The sequence below is a fragment of the Megalobrama amblycephala genome, linkage group LG15 (genome assembly GCF_018812025.1).
Source record: "Megalobrama amblycephala isolate DHTTF-2021 linkage group LG15, ASM1881202v1, whole genome shotgun sequence".
NCBI classification, from domain to species: domain Eukaryota; kingdom Metazoa; phylum Chordata; class Actinopteri; order Cypriniformes; family Xenocyprididae; genus Megalobrama; species Megalobrama amblycephala.
Genome location: NC_063058.1, coordinates 19,112,637 through 19,133,683, shown reverse-complemented (window position 1 = coordinate 19,133,683; position 21,047 = coordinate 19,112,637). Strand labels below are relative to the sequence as shown.

The following is a 21,047-nucleotide window of genomic DNA, read 5'->3' as shown; positions in this document are numbered from 1 at the left end:
TAATTTGTGTGATTCGTGCAGAACAGAGTAGTGACAACCAAATTATTGATATCAAAAATGAAACTTTCAGTAGCAATTGTTGATATCAAGAATAGGAATTTGCACTAGTAATCACATAATCATTGATATCAAAATTATGATTTTTACTAGTAAGACTTGTCTTTCTGTGAAATTGGAATTTAAAATTGGCAGCTTGTGATATTTTTACTACACTGTAATTCCTGATTTCAAAAATAGCCATTGTTACTAGTAAAAAAATCCATTCCTGATATCAATAATTATCATTTTAACTGGTGAAAATTATATTCTTGATTCAAATCCTGGGAATAATTAAAAGTCAAAACGGCTTGCCATAGTAGCGCCGGTTAGTTACAAGAGGTCTGATATACAGTGTTGCAAGCCAAGGATGATATTATGAAATCTTAGACCACTGAATACCACAACTGAAAAATAGTATGTTACAATGTACAAAATATACGGCTTAGCAACAAGACACACACTGCAACATTACAGTTATATTAATACTCAAGTCCTCAATCTGATGTCATTTTCACATTATGAAATATTAGATTACTTAATCAATAATTGAGTATTACAGGGAGTAATACTAGTAATAAAAAATAATGTTTGAATAATGACTAAAAAGCTAATTGTCAAAGTAAACAGCTCAGCTCATTAGATCATGCCATTTCTGAACATACATGAATAGCCTATCCTTGAAAGTCATGTAGGCAGCACTTAGGTCTACAATATAAAATTGATCTTTATTCACACTTTCATTACAAAAGAACAAACCAGGTAGTTTTCATTATATAGACTACATTAAATTATCCATTGGTCAATAAAACAATGTTTAGAAAGAAAAGAATAACTGATTTCAGTCAATCAGCACAGAAACATGGACAACAAAGGCCAAACAAACCAGTCAAAGCTCTTTCTACCTCTCCATGTACACATTCCACCAACACTGACTCCAATAAATGCACTTTAATTTCCTTCATCACGCTCTGCAACAGACAAAGCAAAGTTTCACACAGCAACATCAACTTCATTAAAGCCAGCACTCACATCTGCACTTCATAATATTCAAATCACAGTTGAGTAGATGCAGATTATGAAGGAAAATCTTTCCGCACATGGTTCAGAAAGCATAATTTAAATAAATGCATTGAACAAACAGACAAGCTCTGGCTTTAAGGCATAAAAAACATCTAGCACATCTAAAATACTGTACATACTGTCTCAACTGAGCAAGTAAACTTACAGTAGCTAAACCAGCATGCTCAATGAACACATCATGTTAAAGCACAACTAAAGCAAATAAAATGACCACCAAGAGGTGGAGTCCTTCCACTAAGACCTGCTTTCTTGCGTAACATATAGAAGAACCCAACATGTGCATTAAAATAGCTAGATGTCAAACCCTAGACATCCTATACCATCATTATAGTAAAAATTAGATTAGATTTTAAACATGTAGTTTGGATTTAAAGTCTACAGTGCGTAGATATGTGTATTAACTGAAATCGTAAAACAGTGCCATTTGTGTGTAGTACCAGGACCAAAAATGTTCAGTTTCTTCCAGTGTACTTCTGAGAATTAAACCATGTGCATGTGGCCAGTAGTTTAGAGTGTCCATCACAGATGTTCACAGGAATCCTGCAAAAGTAAAATATAAAGGCTTTATTTGCACTGAAGTGAAGATGACAATGGTGCGAGTGAAACTGAAGGTTATTTCCAAGGTCGACTGCTCCGTGAACGAGCGCTCTCTGATCCTACAATGGATGAGCCCTGTCGACTGCTCCGAGCTGTAGACGCTTTGGAACGAGCGCTGCTGGTGGACATTCTGCTGCTGAGGCGACCTAAAATGTGGGGGGGGAAATGATAGCAAAATTACATATATATATATATATACACACACACTCTCTAAAAAATAAAACATTGGTTGTTCAACAACAACAACAAAATGTTAATGTTTTCCACTAGAATTTTTAACTTAAGCCAACTGGGAGAATTACATTAATTCAAAGCAATATTTTGTTATTGTTGAGTTGTTATTTTGAGTTAATGTTTTAAGTAAGGTGAAGACGTTTTTTTGCCAAAATGAAAACACATTTCTAAGTAACATGAACTTAATAATTGTCAACATGAATGCAACTATTTAAGTTGATCCAACATAATGTTTTAAGTAAGGTGAAAACACTTTTTGGACACAATAAAACGCATTTGTAACATGAACTTACCAAGCACCGCTTGTCACCATGATGGTAAAAAACTCCAAAATCTCCAAAAACCCACATTAACAGAAACTCTTCTAAATTAGCATAACAAAACACTAATTACTGCTGAATCTCCCTTACCATTAATCTTGTGCAAAAAACATTATATAACACTTAATTTTAGCATTTACTCTCCCTTTCAAGTGCCATGGGCAAAGCATGATGGGAAATATAAATCCCAACCCAGTTTCACTTAACTTAACTTCGTCGAAATTAAAAGAAGTGTTCATACAACTCAAAACAATGAAACACGTTTACACGTCATCAGATTGTATTTTACATTAACAGAACTTAAAATTAAATGCATTTTTGATTAACTGAAAATGTTAAACTATGACAAGTCATGATAGTATATCGAATCAATAGGAATAATTTGTGTGTCATCCAAGCTCAATATAATAACAATTACAAGTAAAAAAATCTAACAGCATTTCAGAACTTGATTTTTTTATTTCACAACAATATATATATTTAAGTAATGACTAAAGGTGTGTATAATTTTATATTATACACACACACACATATATATATATATATATATATATATATATATATATATATATATATATATATATATATATATATATATATATATATTTATTATACACACATATATATATATACATATATATATATATATATATATATATATATATACATATACATATATATATATATATATATATATATATATATATATATATACACACATATACATATATATATATATATATATATATATATATACACACATATACATATATATATATATATATATATATATATATATATATATGTATATGAAAATGTGGCTCACAGAATAAAATAAAGCATTTTCCTAAAAATCATATTGAGATGGCTGTAATTGTATTTGGAGGTTTGCCATTGTTGCCATCTACTGGTAAATATATCATTATTGTGGATAGCCTGAAAGAATAGTTCACCCAAAAATGAATTAATTACTCAAATGAATTAATTCATCAATTACTCGCCCTCATGTCATTCCTTTTGTTCATCTCCCAAACACAACTGAAGATTTTTCATACAAATATTTAGGTTTGCTTATTGCTAATAAACTTTCATGGGAAGTGCATGTGGATAATCTGTGTCGAAAGGTGCAACAAAAAAAAATTACTTTTTACGGAGGCTCAGACTTTTTGGTGTCACGCAGAGTGTCATGTTGCTGTATTATCAAGCCTATAATGAATCCATCCTAATGTATGGTATAGCCGCCTGGTTTGGTAATTTGACAGTTACCCTTAGATCACAGATGAATCGGCTGGTGCATATGGCAATGAAAGTGGTTGGTCTGGGAGTTTACCTCAATCTTCAGTCCATATTCAACAAAATTGCTTTTAAACAGGCAAGGAAAATGACTCTGGACCCATCTCATGTGCTTTATCCTGAATTTGAATTACTTTCATCTGGTCGACAGTTCCGTACTGCAAGGTTTAGATACAACCGGAATTCTTTTGTTCCTTTGGCTACAAGTATGTTGAATTCTAATTCAAAGGACATGACTGTGTGATTATGTTATTGATGTGGGCGTTTTGTTGTGCAGGTTTACCTGTATCGCCCAAGACAATTTTCCCTTAACAGGGACAAATAAACTATAAAGTAAAGATATTTTAAATGAGATCTGAGAGATTTCTGTCCCTCTATTGAAAGTCTATTCACCCAAAACTCTGACGGTCAAGCACGCTTGAGCTTCTGTTAAACAAATTTGAGAGCTCTGTTCATGTTCGCTGATCAGCGTTTATATGTGAATGAAGGCCGAAAATAAATCTGCTCATCATGTCTCTTCAGTAGTAGTAATATAGGTTTTTAAAGCTGTGTCAGACTGACACGGAAGAGAAGAAAGTGTTGAAAAAAGTCATTATTTTGGGTGTTTTTTGCACACAAAAAGTATTCTCGTCGCTTCATAACATTAAGATTGAATCACTGTAGTCACATGGACTATTTTAACAATGTCTTTACTACCTTTCTGGGCCTTGAAAGTGGTAATTGCATTGGGGTCTATTGAGGGACAGAAAGCTCTCAGATTTCATCAAAAATATCTTAATTTGTGTTCCCAAGTTAAACGAAGGTCTTATGTGTTTGGAACGACATGAGAGTGAGTAATTAATGACAGAATTTCCATTTTTGAGTGAACTAACCCTTTAATACAGTGAAAATGTTTACTTCATTTTTGAAATGGATGACTCACTGCTGGGCTCGCTGGGTATGAACACCTCCTCTAGGTAATGCTGGATTTTGTTAAGGTCCTCCGAGGTGAACCGCCACTTTTTTTCCGCTGCCTGTGACGTCTGCTGTGGCACCGATCGCTTACGACCTCCAGGTCCCGGGGGTGACGGCAGACAGGAGATGGGAATGGAGCCTGTTGTCATTCCCTCAGGGAACTTCTGAGCAACCACTTTTAAACCTGGTTGAGACAGGAAAAGATGCCTGATTCTGACAGGATGAACCCACATGTGTTCTTTTTATGTTTGGAGATGCTTGAGACCCCAATGATCTATGTATAAAAATAATATTCATTTCAAAAGGAACTACTTATTTTGCCTACTATGAGAAGTAATGTAAAAAAATTTCATGGAAGTCTTTGAAGTTTGTTATCAGTCTCCTGTCTGCCTGGAAGTCGTCGTCAGGATGACTCACCCCCTGACAACATGAAGAGATTCTCGAAGCCTCTCTCGCACATGGTGGTGGCCGCCTGACTTGCTATCCTCTCATCTTCATCATACAAAATTATGATCTTTCCCGATGTATTTTTCTGTGTAACTGTTAAAGATTTTAAAACTAGGAACGGGCACGAGTACAAAAAAAAACTTGAAATTACAGAAATAATTGATCACACAAAAACAGTGTGACCTTTTTCAGTGGAACCTTGGGGTTCTATGAATGAATGCACAATTCATATTTTTTATATGATTTATTTATTGTTCATGTATGAAATAAAATCCTTCATTCATAGGACCCCCTTATTAGTATTATATATTATAGCGCATTTTATACTTGGACATCCAACAGTTTTGATGAATGAATGAAAGAATAATAAAATATTACAGTGCATTTTATACATGTACAATAAATACATAACGTCATACATGTACAATAAATACAAAATCATTTTTACATATCAGGAATAAAAGGATACATAATCAAGGACTTCTTTCGTGTATGGGTTCATTGTCCTCGATAAGGTCGCAATGGGGTAACTATATGCTGTGAGAAAAAAGATTATATGAATGTATTCCATGCTTAGAGCAAAATACTGTCTGTTTTCCAGGTAAGTTTCCTACCACTTATAATATGGCACTGGTCATACTGCTCTCTGTCCCGCACATCCAGCAACAGATACGGGCAGTCAGGAAAAGGGCACTCTGTGATGTTGGAGGTAGACACTGGAGACAGTCGGATGGTCTTCTGTCCATTCTTGTCCAGATCCATTTCTCCCACGCCACTGATGACACTATGAATGAGCCCAGAGATTCTCAATTACATCGAGTGAGGACAGTCAGGGGTGCTCAGTGTTACAGGCTACATCTCATTGTTCCCCCCAACAGGGTCTCTGAGGACGGAGTCCGATTGCACCGACTGTCCCCAAACAGACTCAGTGGAGCTTGGGGCCATGAGAAAGCAGCCTGGCCAATGAGAGCTCTTGTTGGTGTACAATAGAGGAAATGTTAGAGGGGGGATCAGTTAGATGCATAAAATGATATTCTGATGTGGCCAGGTGAATTAAGGAGATACTTTTATGTGCGTTACAAACACAAAAGTGATTACCTTTGGAGTGTAGATCTAGAAGAAAACCCATTGTCACCGGATTCGTCATTGTTGATACTCTGTGGGTTGAGAAGTGTCGGCTCTGGGGAGCAATTAGTCTGATCGGAGAGACGGTCGAGCCCCGGTGACGCCGAGAATATTGAAACATCATCTGAAACCATATATATATATATATATTAAAAAAAAATAACAATAATTAAACGAATTGAATGAAAACAGTTGTCAGGGCGTTGCTATGTGGTTACTAATATACGGTGTCACTAAGGGAAACAATATGAGATAGTAAGGAAATACTGCTTTGCAAAGCTCACAAAACTTTTGCGCTCCCTAAGAAACTTCACATTTGCTCGTGCAACTTTGAGTTCTCTCACAAAAGTATTTTGTTTCCCCAAGAAACTCTGCAAATATTTTTGAAACTTTGCGTTCCTCAAGGAATTTTGCATTAACTTGCAATGTTTCATCGAGGAAACGCAAAATTTGTGCATTTTCCCAAGGAACTTTGCGTCCGCTTGCAAAAAATGTTGCATTCCCCCATGGAACTTTGCGTTTATGAGTACAAATTTTGTGTTCCCCAAGGAACTTTGCGTTCGCTTGCACAAATTTTGCGTCCCCCCCAAAGAACTTTGCATTTACGTGCACTACTTTTGCATTCCCCAAATAACTTTGCATTTGTTTACACAAATTTTGCGTCCCCACAAGGAACTTTGCATTGGCGTGCATTACTTTTGCGTTCCCTGTTGTTGAAATGTTGTGTTTGCTTGCAAAATTATATATGCATTTGCTCAAAAAACGCATTCAAATTTAGTTTATTTCCCATCTCAAATTATTTCCATCTGCAGTTTTGTGAGCTCATGCAAGAGAAACTATCGATCACAATGTTTCTCGGGTGAATGCAAAAGCATTGCAATATCATTTTTTTCTTCCCATCTCATGTTTTCCATCAACATGCCCCCTAAGGGGCTCTGTACTAAAGTGTCCTGAGTTGTTTTTAATATGTTGCTATGCGGTTGCTAGGGTGTTATGGACGGTTGCTAAGTTTAACACTTCGGGATAGGGGTTTGCTCAAATAATTCTCGATAAATATCAGCACTAATAATAATTGTTAGCAAAAACTACTATTGAGAATAAAGAAGAGTAACATAAAAGAGAGAAATGAAACTACCGTCTAATCCTGGCATTTCATCTTTAATGTTGTCATTCTGATCTGACACTGAAGCAACTTGGAGTACCTGAAAAAAATAAAATAAAATAAAAAAATATATATCTGCCTTGCATCACAGGAATAAATTACATTTTAAATTATATTAAAATTAAAAAAGTAATTTTAAATTGTAATAATATTTCTAAAAAAAACAGTAATTTTTACTGTACTACAACTAAAAGTAAACCATATGCTTTATGTAATTTATTCTTTACTTACCAGCTGTGCAAATGTAGTCACTTTCAGTCTTTTAAATAGCTCGTCCTTCTTATATCTGTAGTCTGGGAAAAATATATATAATAAACATATGCATTTTAAATTATGCAAAAACACTGTTTTTCAAGCAACAATTTTGAAGCGTTTTACCTGGATCCTGAGCGTTACCATTTCTCACTTCATCTTCATTTAAAGACACATCATTTAAATTCACACCCAAAATATCAAACTCCATTTTGATACCAATTAAACTCTCTAAACTTGACTTTAACAGGCCAATTGCTGCTACAAACTGAGACAAGCTCTGCCAACATCTCTTTATATCTTTGGCAAGAACTCCAGAGTCCAGCCTCGCCACCAAACCCACAGTAAGACGCCAAGTGACACCACTGGATGAGGTTATGCATCTCGGTTTCACTACAGACAGTCTTGACAGAGGAATTACTGTAATCTACAGTACAATCACCATCCTTTGCTCATGTATCCAAAAGAAGGAACAAGAATTGCTTATCCTTGAGAAATCAGAGGGAACCCGTAACAAGATGACCAATATGGACAAAGCAGTCTTTCTCTCCTTATCAAGTGAGTAAATACAAGTAGGACAAGTGCATTTGGAGACAAAATAGCTAATTAATGAGTTGTTCACACAAGATGCATTATTGTGCGATTCTGCACTTTTTATATTTTTGAATGTAAATACACACTAGTTTTGTTTGAACACTGATGTGCTTGAATTTGTTAGAGTTACCCTTCTGAAGTAAATGACATTGTGAGGTATCAAAAATATTTCTTCAATATAATATATGGATTTATTATATTCTGAACTTACTTTTCCTGGTCTCCTCTAGTCTCTCCATGTATTTTGTCAGGCTGTAGCCTAGAAATGAAGGGTTAGTCATCACATATTTAGTTACATATGCAATGAACATTCAAAATTTTAGCCACAGATTTCACAAATAGTGGATACCTGTATCAAGTCTTGTTTTTACATGTAGATATTTGGGGTTCTGTGGAATCCTCTTCTTTAAAAACTAGGAAAAATAGGCATCCATTTCAAGAAAACATACTATAGCTACATGCATTATGTAACTATTATGGCTGTCATAAAATAAAGCTTGCTTTTGGGATCAATGTAATCGTTGGTTAAATCGTTGTGGCAGTGGCACAACACATTCTGAGAAAATGATGTCTATGAAACAAACATTGAGTTTACAGCGCATATAAAAGACATAACATCCATTAGTTCACATAAAATGTTTATTTATTGATTATCACTGGTAGAAATGAACGGTGAACTGGTGTTGATGGTCAGACAGGTAAGTTATGTAGGTGATGGCAACGCCGGTGTCATATTCCCTTTAAAACCCCAGCTTCCCATGAAAACATTCCCTGAGCTCGCTTTCAAAATATAACCACAAAATGCTTTGCAAATGACACTTTGAAAAAACATAAAAACACTGACCTCTGAATCGCCAATCGCCCGCTTGACCGACATCTTCTAGTAGCTGAGCTTCGGCGGCTAACGTTAGCTTCCAAAATCAAAACTCAAAGCGTTGCCTCTTTGAGCAACGTCTTCACTGATTGGTCCGTCGAATTGATTATCCAATCAGTGACGGTGTTCTTTTAACCTCAATGTTGAGTTCTACTACTTTACCGTTTGGGGTTGTTGCTAAGCAACGGCGTTATTTCCAATGCTGTTTCAACTCTGCAGTGACAGACAGAGGCTGCAGAATTTATTAAATGCTTTTGCAGATCTATGTATTTTACCAGAAATTCCAGTTTTTTTTCCCTGAAGACAGTTGTTTATAATATTTGGCTGGGATTTGCAACTCTACAGACAATCTAATCTTTGCAAGACAAGCTTGCAAATTTTAGATTTAATCCGAACACGCCTTCTGTTGCATTAGGAGGATTGGTTACATTAGCTGTTTCCTTTGACTGCATTGATGGAAACGTTTATCTGTGTAAATGAGCATCTTAATAGCGACACATACATGTAAATCATCATTAGAGATTTTTAGTTAATTATTCGCCGTATTGCTCATCTAGCCACGCTGACTCGATGATTCGGAGCTTGATTTGTTTGGTCTGGGTAAAACGCGGCTTGTTTGACGGATGGGAAGTGCTTCAACATGAAGGAGTTTCACTTGTTTACTTCTAAAACAAAGAACAAACTGCACCAAATTCAAACATTTTCTCGACGTTTTCCAGAATAATGGCTTCTGTAATGGTAAGGCTACTTAGCAGAAACATTTTAAAGTGCGAATGTAGACATTTTATTTAGTTAGCTCTTGTGTAACTGTGCTGGAAAGTTTCGTGTTTATGTTTGTATGTGGAGATACTTATATTGGTTATATTTGACGAAATTGACAAAACAAAACAATAAAATTAGCTATCACTAAGGTACAATGGAACTAGCATAATTTTAGACATGGTACCACCGTAACCATGTATTTATAATTTATATCAATTTGATATACGAGTACATGAACATTCACTCAAATTGTTATGTTAAAAACATCAGTTGTACTTAAACTTTGAAAAAGAAATAGGTTATTAACGAATAAGGGTTTTAAAAGTGTAAAAAAAAAACATAATGGGGATATAATTAATTTTAAAGTTTTATTAAGTGTTAACAATGAGATTATGTGGTTTTTATAATCAATTAACACTGCTTTTGTCAAAATTTGTCAACACAAAAGTCTGGTTTAAACAAAATTTCAGTTTTACCAAATGACACTTTTGGTTATACCGAATGATGATATTTTCAAACAGTGTTAACAGACTGATATCTAGCTAGCTAACAAAAAGACAATCAAACATTTTATATTTAGTACAAGTTTTTAAAATAATACAACATTTTCCATGTTTTATAGCGGTTGTACCGAATGACCTGATGTTTCGGGACATGCGTATGATTAAGTGAAAACATGAATTTTTCAAATAGTTAAGAGAGAGTTAGTTACTTTGCTTCATGACCATGTGGTCCTTTGCAGGTGCCTGAATGATGTCACATCCTGTCACATGATATTGACCGCATGACTTGATCCAAAATGGTCCCTTTATATTGGTTACTCCGAATGACATCAATGAAATTAATTTTTCCGGACATTCTTTCTCATGACAAAGCAACGACTTCTACACATAATTTTAATACCGTGTTGATATATGATGTTATAAAATCATGCCAGAATAAAAAATATATACATTTATTACATTTTAAGATATTTTAAATACAAATGAAATGGCTGTATTGGCCTTTGGACGGTTAAATGAATGACCTTTTGACACTTAAATCTTTAAAATAACTTTATATGTAGCAAAATATAATTAAAACCTTTTGGATTCAATAAAAGAGATCTAGTTATACTACCTTACATACTTTGGATGTCATATCTTTGTTTATTATTATTATTATTATTATTACGGCCTTTGGACAAAAAAAATTACCTGTCACGTCATCGACCCAAATACAAAAAATAAAAAAATTTCAGTGAAGTCCACTGCATTTTACACCTTATTTTTCTATATCTTTTTTCAGGAGGATCCCACCCTTGAGAGACATTTTAAAGGCCACAAAGATGTTGTTTCCTGCGCTGACTTCAGCCCCAATAATAAACAGCTGGGTATGTCATATTTATCTTCTATTTTCAGTCAGAGAACATCCCAACATAACCACTTGCAACATTTCTTGCAGCTACTGGATCCTGTGACAAGAATCTTATGATCTGGAACCTCGCTCCTAAAGCAAGGGCGTTTAGGTTTGTGGGTCACACAGATGTCATTACAGGTGTTAATTTTTCTCCAAGCGGATCTTTGGTGGCATCTTCATCCAGAGATCAGACAGTTCGACTTTGGACGCCCAGCATGTGAGTACAGATGCCCCCTTTCGAGTTTTAATGTATTATTTGTATCTTGACGCATTATTGTCTATGTGTGTTACAGAAAGGGTGAGTCGACTGTGTTCAAAGCTCACACAGCGAGCGTTCGAAGCGTTCATTTCTCCAGCGATGGCCAAAGGCTGGTCACGGCTTCAGATGACAAGTCTGTGAAAGTGTGGGGTGTCGAACGCAAGAAATTCCTTTATTCTCTCAACCGACACACCAACTGGGTGCGCTGTGCGAGGTATGAGACTGCGTGTGTAACCTTCCGGTTTTGTCACATAAAGTGGGATTTCTCTCACTGTCACTTGATCTGTCCCTGTCAGGTTTTCACCAGATGGTCGTCTCGTTGCTTCCTGTGGCGATGACAGGACGGTTCGCCTCTGGGATACATCTGCACGTCAGTGCATAAACATTTTCACAGACTACGGCGGGTGAGAATTGGAGCGTTGTTCCTTTCTGAATATTTTTGTGGATACAGTATGTGTATTGGACCTGATATTTTAAACTGTCTGTTTAGGTCAGCGACATTTGTGGACTTCAATTCCAGTGGCACGTGCATTGCATCATCAGGAGCAGACAACACATTAAAAATCTGGGATATTCGTACAAACAAGTTGATACAACATTACAAAGGTAGTTAATAAAAACTGAGATGGTTTAACATCATAAAAGTTAATATCTTTTTAATAAGAGTCACAAGGACTGGTTTTGTTTTCAAGCTTTTAACTTGGTCTTGCAGTTCATAGTGCAGGGGTCAACTGCTTTTCCTTCCATCCATCCGGAAACTATCTGATCAGTGGTTCGAGTGACAATACAATGAAGATCTTGGACCTGCTGGAGGGGAGGCTCATCTACACCCTTCACGGCCACAAGGTGTCACCCTCTTCTAATAGTGTCGAACCTGAATTCTAGCTGGAGCAATTGGAAATTCATCCAAAAATGACAATTCAAAAAAAAAAGTTCTATATATATATATATAATACACTACCAGTCAAAAGTTTGGAAAATTACTATTTTTCATGTTTTTGAATGAAGTCTCTTATGCTCATTAAGGCTGCATTTATTTCATAATAAATACAGAAAAAACAATATTGTGAAATATTATTACAATTTAAAATTATGGTTTTCTATTTTAATATACTTTAAAATATAATTTATTTCTGTGATGTAAAGCTGAATTTTCAGCATCATTACTCCAGTCTTCAGAGTCACATGATCCTTCAGAAATCATTCTAATATGCTGATTTGATACTCAGTTTTTATCAATGTTGAAAACAGTTGTGTTGCTTAATATTTTTTTGGAACCTGTGATACTTTTTTTCAGGCTTAATTGATAAATAAAAGGTTAAAAAAAACAGCATTTATTCAAAATATAAATCTTTTCTAACAGTATAAATCTTTACTGTCACTTTTTATCAATTTAACACATCCGTGGTGAATAAAAGTATTAATTTCTTTAAAAAAAAAAAACAAAGAAAAAAAATTACTGATCCCAAACTTTTGAACGGTAGTGTATATTGATACAAAAGATTTCTATTTTAAATAAATGCTGATATTTTTAACTTTTTATTCATCAAAGAATCCTGAAAATGTATCACAGGTTATAAAATAATATTAAGCAGCACAACTGTTTCCAACACTGATAATAAATCAGCATATTACAATGATTTCTGAAGGATCATGTGACACTGAAGACTGGAGTAATGATGCTGAAAATTCAGCTTTGCATCACAGAAATAAATTACATTTTAAAGTATATTAAAATAGAAAACCATAATTTTAAATTGTACTAATATTTCACAATATTATTATGAAATAAATGCAGCCTTAATGAGCATAAGAGACTTCATTCAAAAACATTAAAAATAGTAATGTTTCCAAACTTTTAACTGGTAGTGTATATATATATATATATATATATATATATATATATATATATATATATATATATATATATATATATATATATATATATATATATAAACACAAACATGTGATACTGTTAATAGATTTGACAGCGCTAATTTTAACATAAGTTTTACATAGAATTTTGGCTTCAAATCCAATAATAAATATTAACTTTTTAAAGTTAATTTCCAAAATATTCTGCTTTTTGAAAATGCTTTATTATTTAACAGGTAATATTTGGTCTATTATGTTTTGCTTTTTGAGGTTACTGTCCGTACTGTCTATGGTGAAGCCGAAGACAGTTTTGCACATAATAAAGTTTCTGAACTGAATATAGTCAATATACTGAATATGAACTGAAAATAGTGCAATTCACAAGTCAAACAAGTCATATGGAGTACTTTTACAGTATGGTAATTTTTATTTTTTTTGTTACATTAATTTAGTCCTGCGTTAAATAGCCCACCCTTAGAAGAAAAGCCATAAAGTGTCTTTTTTTCCCTCTGCTCTCAGGGTCCAGTGTTGGCTGTGACGTTTTCTCGAGACGGAGATCTGTTTGCTTCAGGAGGTGCTGACTCTCAGGTAATTGTGACATAATGCTTGTTTTACTATCCAATTACTGTTGGGCTGATGTCACTCATGCCCTTGATCATCTGGGTTTCAGGTTCTGATGTGGAAGACCAACTTTGATTCACTGAACTACAGAGAGCTGTTGAGCAGGCATAGCAAGCGAGTCACTCCAGATCCCCCTCCACACCTGATGGACATTTACCCTCGATTGCCTCACCGACACTTTGCTCAGAATGGCACAGTAGAGGTTAATGCCCACAACTGCAGTGCTACCACAATACACGTGTTTCACAGCGTCAACAATATAGATCAATTCAATACACTGCAGTCAATATGTTAGTTCTGTGATGTACCGACACACCCTGCATTCGGGTTTGTTATTATCTCTCACTGACGTCAATTCTTTCGTTTCCTTAGATTAACCCCATTGTGGCTGATACTCAGTCTGGTGACCCTCAGGTGGTTGAAGTGGGACGTGTTCTTTTCTCCACAGCGGTAAGATCTGAACTTATTCATGAAATCAGAACTGTTTCACTCCAGCCACTAGGGGGCAATATAGGCTAGCTAATGTTGAGCCCTCATAGAAAAGTGTGCTGTCACAGCAGTTCACACTTTTGCTGTCACTCATGTTTTAATTTTTAAATGATCAGTTCTCATCAATATTTATCAGTTTTTTCCACATTATTATGGTTTTGTCTACTCAACACACTTCTGTTCTCTCGTAAGTATTACAGTGGGGTGTAAAAATCTGAGACCACATTGAAAATCTGGCATTCTGTCATGAAAAATTAAATAATTAAATGTAATTATGAAATTTATATGAATTTTTCATTTTAAATTTTCAAACAGATTGCTATTCTGATACTATAATTTGTAATGAAAATTAGATATTTAATTATATATTTCAATAAAAAAAAAAATAGAATTATAAGCACTTTCGCTTGTGGCAAATTTTTGGACCTCGCTGTATAATTATAGTTAATGAGGCACATGATGACTATTAATGTGGCAGGTTTTCCAAAAAATATATATTTTTTGGGCTGTTTATTATATTCAGCCCAACATTGTTTGTTTGTGTGGCTGGCAGCTTTCCAAACCGTTCTTATTTACTGCGTGCCTTGTTCTTATCCGAATTATGGGAATGCTTCCGTGCAAAATGCTGGGCTTTCTGCTTTACAAGCGGATTGAGGAAATGCTGCGAGACGGCACACAACAGACTGTGGGTGCCTCGCGTGTTTACAGGAAGTCTCTTTCTCTGGCCCTTTTTCTCCCCCTCTCATTCTCTCTCTCTTTTTTTTTGAGTGCTCTGATTCTGGCTGTGTAGAGTAGCTCAAGCGTGAAAGCAAAAACACACCGAGCACACACGTGCCTAAAGCTGGGCTCTGATGTGACCTCACTTTGCTGCTGGAGCCATAGACTAATAATAGACTCCTCCACACTGTGACTTTAGCGCTCGCTCTCGCTGTCTCTTCCTCTCTACCATTTGTTCCCTTTGTCTGTACACACTGTACTGCATAGAGAAAACAAGTGTCCAGCTTGGACGTCTGCACACTCGTTGACTAGTCGATTAGTAATGCCACTAGACTCACTGGACATGTGTTGTTAACATGTTGTTGATCATGTGATCGCACTTGTTCTATATGTAATACGTCCCAGTGTTATTTTGTGTCTACTTAGGCCTAGCACATTCAGGTTTTTGCAAGTTCCATCCGGGTTCGATTCTGATTCACAAGCTTTAGATTCAGTTCTGATTTCAGTTCATTTTGTTTCTGTTTCATTTGAGTGCTTTATCAGATGTAATGAAAAGATATGAAATTTGCATTCTGTTTCGTTTCTCATTCAAAAGTTTTAGATTCAGTTTCAATTTTTGTTCAGTTTGATTCAATTCTGTATTATTTAGGTGTATTTCACTTGTAATGAATGTATGAAAGAAATGTTTTTGCGAGTCCAATTAGTATTTGATTCTGATTCACAAGCTTAAGATTCAGTTCCGGTTTTGGTTCATTTTGATTCTGTTTAATTTGGGTGTTTTTCAGTTGTAATGAAAAGATTTGAATGAAATTTTCCCATTCTGATTACAAGCTTTATATTTAGTTTAGATTCAGTTACAAGCTTTAGATTTCAGTGTGAATTGATTCTGTGTCGTTTGGGTGTATTTTAGTTTATTTTCTCTGTGCGAATTCTATATATTTTAGAGGGCAGTGTTTCAGATTGTTTTAAACTGGAAACTTGTCTTTTTGAACTAGTCATTAAAAGAAACGACTCATAGGAGTCATTTGTTTGTGAATCAGACTACTGTGGGTGAACTACCTCTTGCCAGAAACAAAAGGCGGCTGCTGAAGCTGCGTGTCACATGGTAAACATTAACCCACTGACTAGTCAACTAATCTTCTGGATGACAAGTTGACTAGTAAAAATAGCCATAGCGCACGTTCACTTTTACCATTCACACTTAACAAATTTGATTCAGTCCAGGATGCCCTCTCAAATCCAACCTGTCAGGGCACATTTTCAGGGAAACCCTGTCATTATCTGGCCCTGAGTGTCCTCCAGTCCTTCAGGACAGAGTTTCCTCATTCTGCTTCCCCACCTTGCGTGCGTGGGAGCAGAGACAGGAGGAAGTGGACTGCAAAGAGAAGTATGACCCGTGGCGCCTTTTTGTGTGACGCTTCCTGCCATCACTTCCTCTTGACTGACTCTCTCTGGATTCCTTTCAGCTTGAGAGAGTGTGTATGTGCATTGATGCGGTCTTCAATTGGTGGAACTCCTCAGCATCTCAGTCCTGATGCACGTATTAGCTTGTCAAAGAACTCCTGGGTCTGGTTAGGGTTAGGGTTAGGGTTAGTTGCGTCACTTTCCTATCCCACTCCCAACTCTTATACATCAATAAAAGCAGTAAAATAAACCATATTAAATAATATTTTGATACCTTTTCTCACTTGTATCTGTGTGTTTGTTTAATTTGAGCATTCACATCACATCCTACAGTGCAGGAGAGATTGAATTAGTTGCAGTTCTGTTACAATATTGTGATACATCATGGCATATTGAATCTTGATGTATCACATGGTGAGGTAATTACTGATACTTGATATATATGGTACAATTTTCAGATCTTCAAATTAGTATTCAAGTTAACAGGTAAACTAATCAAATTAAACTTTGATGAAGAAGATGAATTTTTTTTTTTTTTTTTATCATAAAATAGTCGTTCACGTTATACATTCAACAGAGTGTGTACATGCTTGTTTGAGGGTCTGTAAATGTGTGCATGCCACCTGGTATTACGTTTCTGAAGGTTGCTTGTAGGGGTGACAGACAGGAAGCATGCAAAGAGCCTCTTCCTGTTTTGTAAAGAGCAGGAGATTGGGTGGCTGCGAGGTGTGGATACCAGCTTGAAGGCCTGCCACCGGCTCCGGTGACAAGACGTGACATGACGGAAGTAAATCGCTAAAGATAGAATGGCCCAGGGGAAGGTTCACTTTCCACCGGGAGAGCTTTGAGAAAGATAGCCTTACAGGGAGAGAGAGTGACTTGTCATCCTCAACCGAAAAAACAAGAGCTGTCAGCAGCAGGAAGTACTCATTGATTTAAATCAGATTACATTGGAAGAGATATTCAATGCTTTGTTTGTACTTTTTAGAGTTGTTTACTCTACCTTTACGGTGAAACCTCGCACCTTGTCATTGAAGAAACGTAGGTGGTGAAGTGTGGAAATATGTGTTATGGTTATGCAACCACAGTTATCGCAAATATCCTTTTGTTATGACAGCAGGCGGCATTGGCACTAGCGTTATTACACCTTTTTTGGATTCTCCTGAAAGCGCAAGCTAAGGCAGATAATAGAAAAGGTCAGTCTAAAAGTTTCATCCGGCCCATAATCCCCTGCACTGACCTAGGGACCTCAGACTGGAACTCTGGCAGACAAACAGTCACTCGCACATCAAAGACAGGAACCCGAGTTGGTTCATCACTTATTCAGTGTAGGGCACACCCAGGACTCGGTGTGTCCGCCTTAATATTTCATCTTGTTTCTCACCGATTGTGTCTGTCGGCTCCTCTTCCTTTCTTTTCTCTCCATTAAATGTTGTTTTTCATCCACCCCTTTCATCTCTTTTTTCCATTCATCTGTTTTATCTGCCGTCTTTCGAGTTTCACCAAAGGCTATTGACCCCTATCCTAGAATAGAGCTGTTCCATCCATTGAATCACACTGGCACTTTAACTTAATGGCTGATCTCACTTCCTCCATTAAAGCAGATGGTTCCTAAACAGTCCAGACCTCATCTTAAGTACCTGTCAAAACGGAGTGTAGAGTTGAAAGGACCTTATCAGAATCTGGCTTAGGGTCTGTTTTTCCTCTCTCACCTGACATTCTTTTTCTCTCTTTCTCCATGAGCTTTCTCAAGGGTATATGGTGGCCCAGAGGGGCATAGCTTAAAATACGCTGACAGTCCGTTGACATTGATTCTAAAAATAGTGGGCCTGTACTATTGCAGGTAACAGGGACACCTCAAAGGCAAACGTGAGCTGCTCTCCTGCAGTGCACTCACTGTGCTGTCCGTCTACTATACAATCCCTTCTGTTTCAGATATTATGCTACAGCATGATGTGGGAAAAAAAAAAAAAAAAAAAAATATATATATATATATAATATATATAATATATATATATATATACACACTCCAGTACAGTCCAAAAGTTTGGAACCACTAAGATTTTTAATGTTTTTAAAAGAAGTTTCGTCTGCTCACCAAGGCTACATTTATTTAATTAAAAATACAGTAAAAAACAGTAATATTGTGAAATATTATTACAATTTAAAATAACTGTGTACTATTTAAATATATTTGACAAAGTAATTTATTCCTGTGATGCAAAGCTGAATTTTCAGCATCGTTACTCCAGTCTTCAGTGTCACATGATCCTTCAGAAATCATTCTAATATGCTGATTTGCTGCTCAATAAACATTTATGATTATTTTCAATGTTGAAAACAGTTGTGTACTTTTTTTTCAGGATTCCTTGATGAATAGAAAGTTCAAAAGAACAGCATTTATCTGAAATACAAAGCTTCTGTAGCATTATACACTACCGTTCAAAAGTTTGGGGTCAGTAAGAATTTTTATTTTTATTTTTTTGAAAAGAAATTAAAGAAATGAATACTTTTATTCAGCAAGGATGCATTAAATCAATCAAAAGTGGCAAATTCAGCTTTGCCATCACAGGAATAAATTACTTTGTGAAATATATTAAAATAGAAAACAGTTATTTTAAATTGTAATAATATTTCACAATATTACTGTTTTTTACTGCATTTTTAATTAAATAAATGTAGCCTTGGTGAGCAGACGAAACTTCTTTTAAAAACATTAAAAATCTTAGTGGTTCCAAACTTTTGGACTGTACTATATATATATATATATATATATATATATATATATATAATATATAAAAATTTTCACAGGATGAACCATCCTTTACAAAATTACCATTACACTAACATTCAGTTGTTTGTGTTCGGTAAATTTTTTTAATGTTGTTGAAAGAAGTCTCTTATGCTCCCCAAGGCTGCATTTATTTGATGGAAAGGTAACTATTCTATTTTGATATGTTTTTAAAATGTAATTTATTCCAGAATTGCAAAGCTCAATTTTTTTTTAGTCTTTAGTATCACATGATTCTTCAGAAATCATTCTAATATGCTAATTTGGTGCTCAAGAAACATTTATTATCATTATTATTAATGTTGAAATCAATTGTCCTGCTTAAAGGGGTCATTAGCTGCGTTATATTATTAATTTATGTTTCCTGGGGTGCACTTATAATGTTAGTATGCTTTTTACATCAAAAATTGTCCGAATTTAGAAATAAAAGGTATTTTTCCTACCCTGATTTTAGCCTTCTTGTTTGAACGCTCTGTTTTAAGGAGCGTGTCTGCTTTGAGACTTCAGTGTAAATGCCCACTACTGTGATTGGCTGACATCTTTGCAATATGAAATGGCTATTACTCTCTCGAAAACCTTTAGCATGTTTTTACTATTACAGCTCTCAAGGCTAACTAATTGAGAAAAGTGTTGATTATAGGATTACACTTAAATCTATGGCATTATATTTAGATTGTGGCATGAATGGTGGCAGTGATGAACATTGTAGCCGATCAGTGATCTCGTCATTGCAACTCAATTTCTGCACACTAATGAATGCTTTTATCATAACTAACAGTGCAAACTCAATGTAACTAAGAGATTTGTTGAATAAAATGGGAGTTTTGTCACGAGTCCAGAACTAAGTCACTGAAAAACTTGCGTTGTTTGATGGCTTCAGTGCACACTGTTTGATTGACAGCTCCAACGGATTGTAAAGGGAGCGTTCTTTGATCGCTTTCTATATATAATTTAATCAACATTTAAATAACCGATTATTTTCATCCTACTAAGAGAAACAACATGAAGTTGACCGTTTAGTCACTAGTTTGATTTACTGACAAAGAACATCTGACTGTACATGAAACATTACATATCAGATCAGGCATTAGAATTAACAGTTACTTACATGTTGTTGCATTACTGTCAAGTCCATTTTGTAAAAGTCTGTTTTCAAAGCCTGCACCAAAATGTGATTTATTTACCAAAGAATCCACAGTGAAATGTACTGAATACAAATAAATAAAGCTCAACTGAGACATTCACGTTGTTGAAAATAAATAACCATATTCCTAGCATTAGGATCCTTTGAAAGGTTGTTATTTTTGTCCTGTATCGCTCTTCTCTCCTCATCATCTTGCTAAAACACCAGTGGGTGGTGCTAATGTTGCAATGATGAAGTAGCCGTTGATTTCTTCTGCAGAGGCAGCGTTTCATCTATCTATGACATAGATAGGCACATTCCAGGATCAGTCGTTCGCTGGGCCTGGTGTCAATAAAAGCTTTTATTGGACTAACAAGGAAGTTTCAGTTCAAGATATTCTTATTGTATAATGACCTCTTATCAAAAGAGGAAAAGTTGATTTCTCAATTCATGACCGCTTTAATATTTTTATAGAAACTGTGATTCCTTGATTAAATAGAAAGTTCAAAAGTTCATTTATTTTAAATAGAAATATTTTGTAACATTATAAATGTATTTAATGTCACTTTTGATCAATTTAATGCATCTTTGCTAAATAAAACTATTAATTAAAAAACTTGCCGACCCAAAACTTTAG

General features: G+C 35.2%; 2 protein-coding genes and 1 long non-coding RNA gene across 6 annotated transcripts in view; 1 reads left to right on the top strand and 2 right to left on the bottom strand.

Moving 5' to 3' along the window:
• Window positions 1-745: 745 nt before the first annotated feature.
• On the bottom strand, window positions 746-10,505 carry cep41 (centrosomal protein 41). Of its 2 annotated transcripts, none has more exons than XM_048157782.1 (12): window positions 10,446-10,505; window positions 8,942-9,184; window positions 8,447-8,510; window positions 8,309-8,356; window positions 7,483-7,544; window positions 7,225-7,291; window positions 6,063-6,213; window positions 5,579-5,748; window positions 5,434-5,501; window positions 4,935-5,049; window positions 4,486-4,701; window positions 746-1,862 (listed from the first exon to the last, which is right to left on the bottom strand). In XM_048157782.1, exons 2-12 carry the CDS (start codon window positions 8,972-8,974, stop codon window positions 1,732-1,734), a joined length of 1,125 nt encoding a protein of 374 aa, XP_048013739.1. In that variant the 5' UTR covers window positions 8,975-9,184; window positions 10,446-10,505; the 3' UTR covers window positions 746-1,731. The 2 variants fall into 2 exon arrangements, with proteins under 2 accessions (XP_048013739.1, XP_048013737.1); XM_048157780.1 differs by having other exon boundaries at window positions 8,942-9,203; window positions 10,446-10,489.
• poc1b (POC1 centriolar protein B) overlaps window positions 9,219-21,047 on the top strand; it is a 48,232-nt gene continuing 36,403 nt past the window's right edge. For 2 of the 3 annotated variants that reach the window (XM_048157775.1, XM_048157776.1), the window contains exons 1-10: window positions 9,219-9,709; window positions 11,021-11,105; window positions 11,177-11,348; window positions 11,425-11,604; window positions 11,687-11,794; window positions 11,881-11,996; window positions 12,103-12,236; window positions 13,785-13,853; window positions 13,936-14,088; window positions 14,259-14,336. In XM_048157775.1, coding sequence (XP_048013732.1) covers window positions 9,695-9,709; window positions 11,021-11,105; window positions 11,177-11,348; window positions 11,425-11,604; window positions 11,687-11,794; window positions 11,881-11,996; window positions 12,103-12,236; window positions 13,785-13,853; window positions 13,936-14,088; window positions 14,259-14,336 — 1,110 coding nt within the window. In that variant the 5' untranslated portion in view covers window positions 9,219-9,694. The remainder of the gene's footprint in view (window positions 9,710-11,020; window positions 11,106-11,176; window positions 11,349-11,424; window positions 11,605-11,686; window positions 11,795-11,880; window positions 11,997-12,102; window positions 12,237-13,784; window positions 13,854-13,935; window positions 14,089-14,258; window positions 14,337-21,047) is intronic. The other variant, XM_048157774.1, reaches the window with a different exon arrangement.
• Window positions 16,589-17,150, bottom strand: LOC125246769. The gene is made up of 3 exons (XR_007179964.1): window positions 17,130-17,150; window positions 16,771-16,823; window positions 16,589-16,660 (listed from the first exon to the last, which is right to left on the bottom strand). It is a non-coding gene; the product is annotated as an uncharacterized LOC125246769 (long non-coding RNA).

What these genes read in the sequence shown, in the direction of transcription:
- cep41 (XM_048157782.1), bottom strand. Translation starts at nt 8,974, where the DNA reads ATGTCGGTCAAGCGGGCGATTGGCGATTCAGAG. An exon ending in AAAAACAAGACTTGATACAG is followed by an intron (nt 8,357 to 8,446) that starts GTATCCACTATT and finishes CTTCATTTCTAG; the next exon opens with GCTACAGCCTGACAAAATAC. An exon ending in TGACTACATTTGCACAGCTG is followed by an intron (nt 7,292 to 7,482) that starts GTAAGTAAAGAA and finishes TATTTTTTTCAG; the next exon opens with GTACTCCAAGTTGCTTCAGT.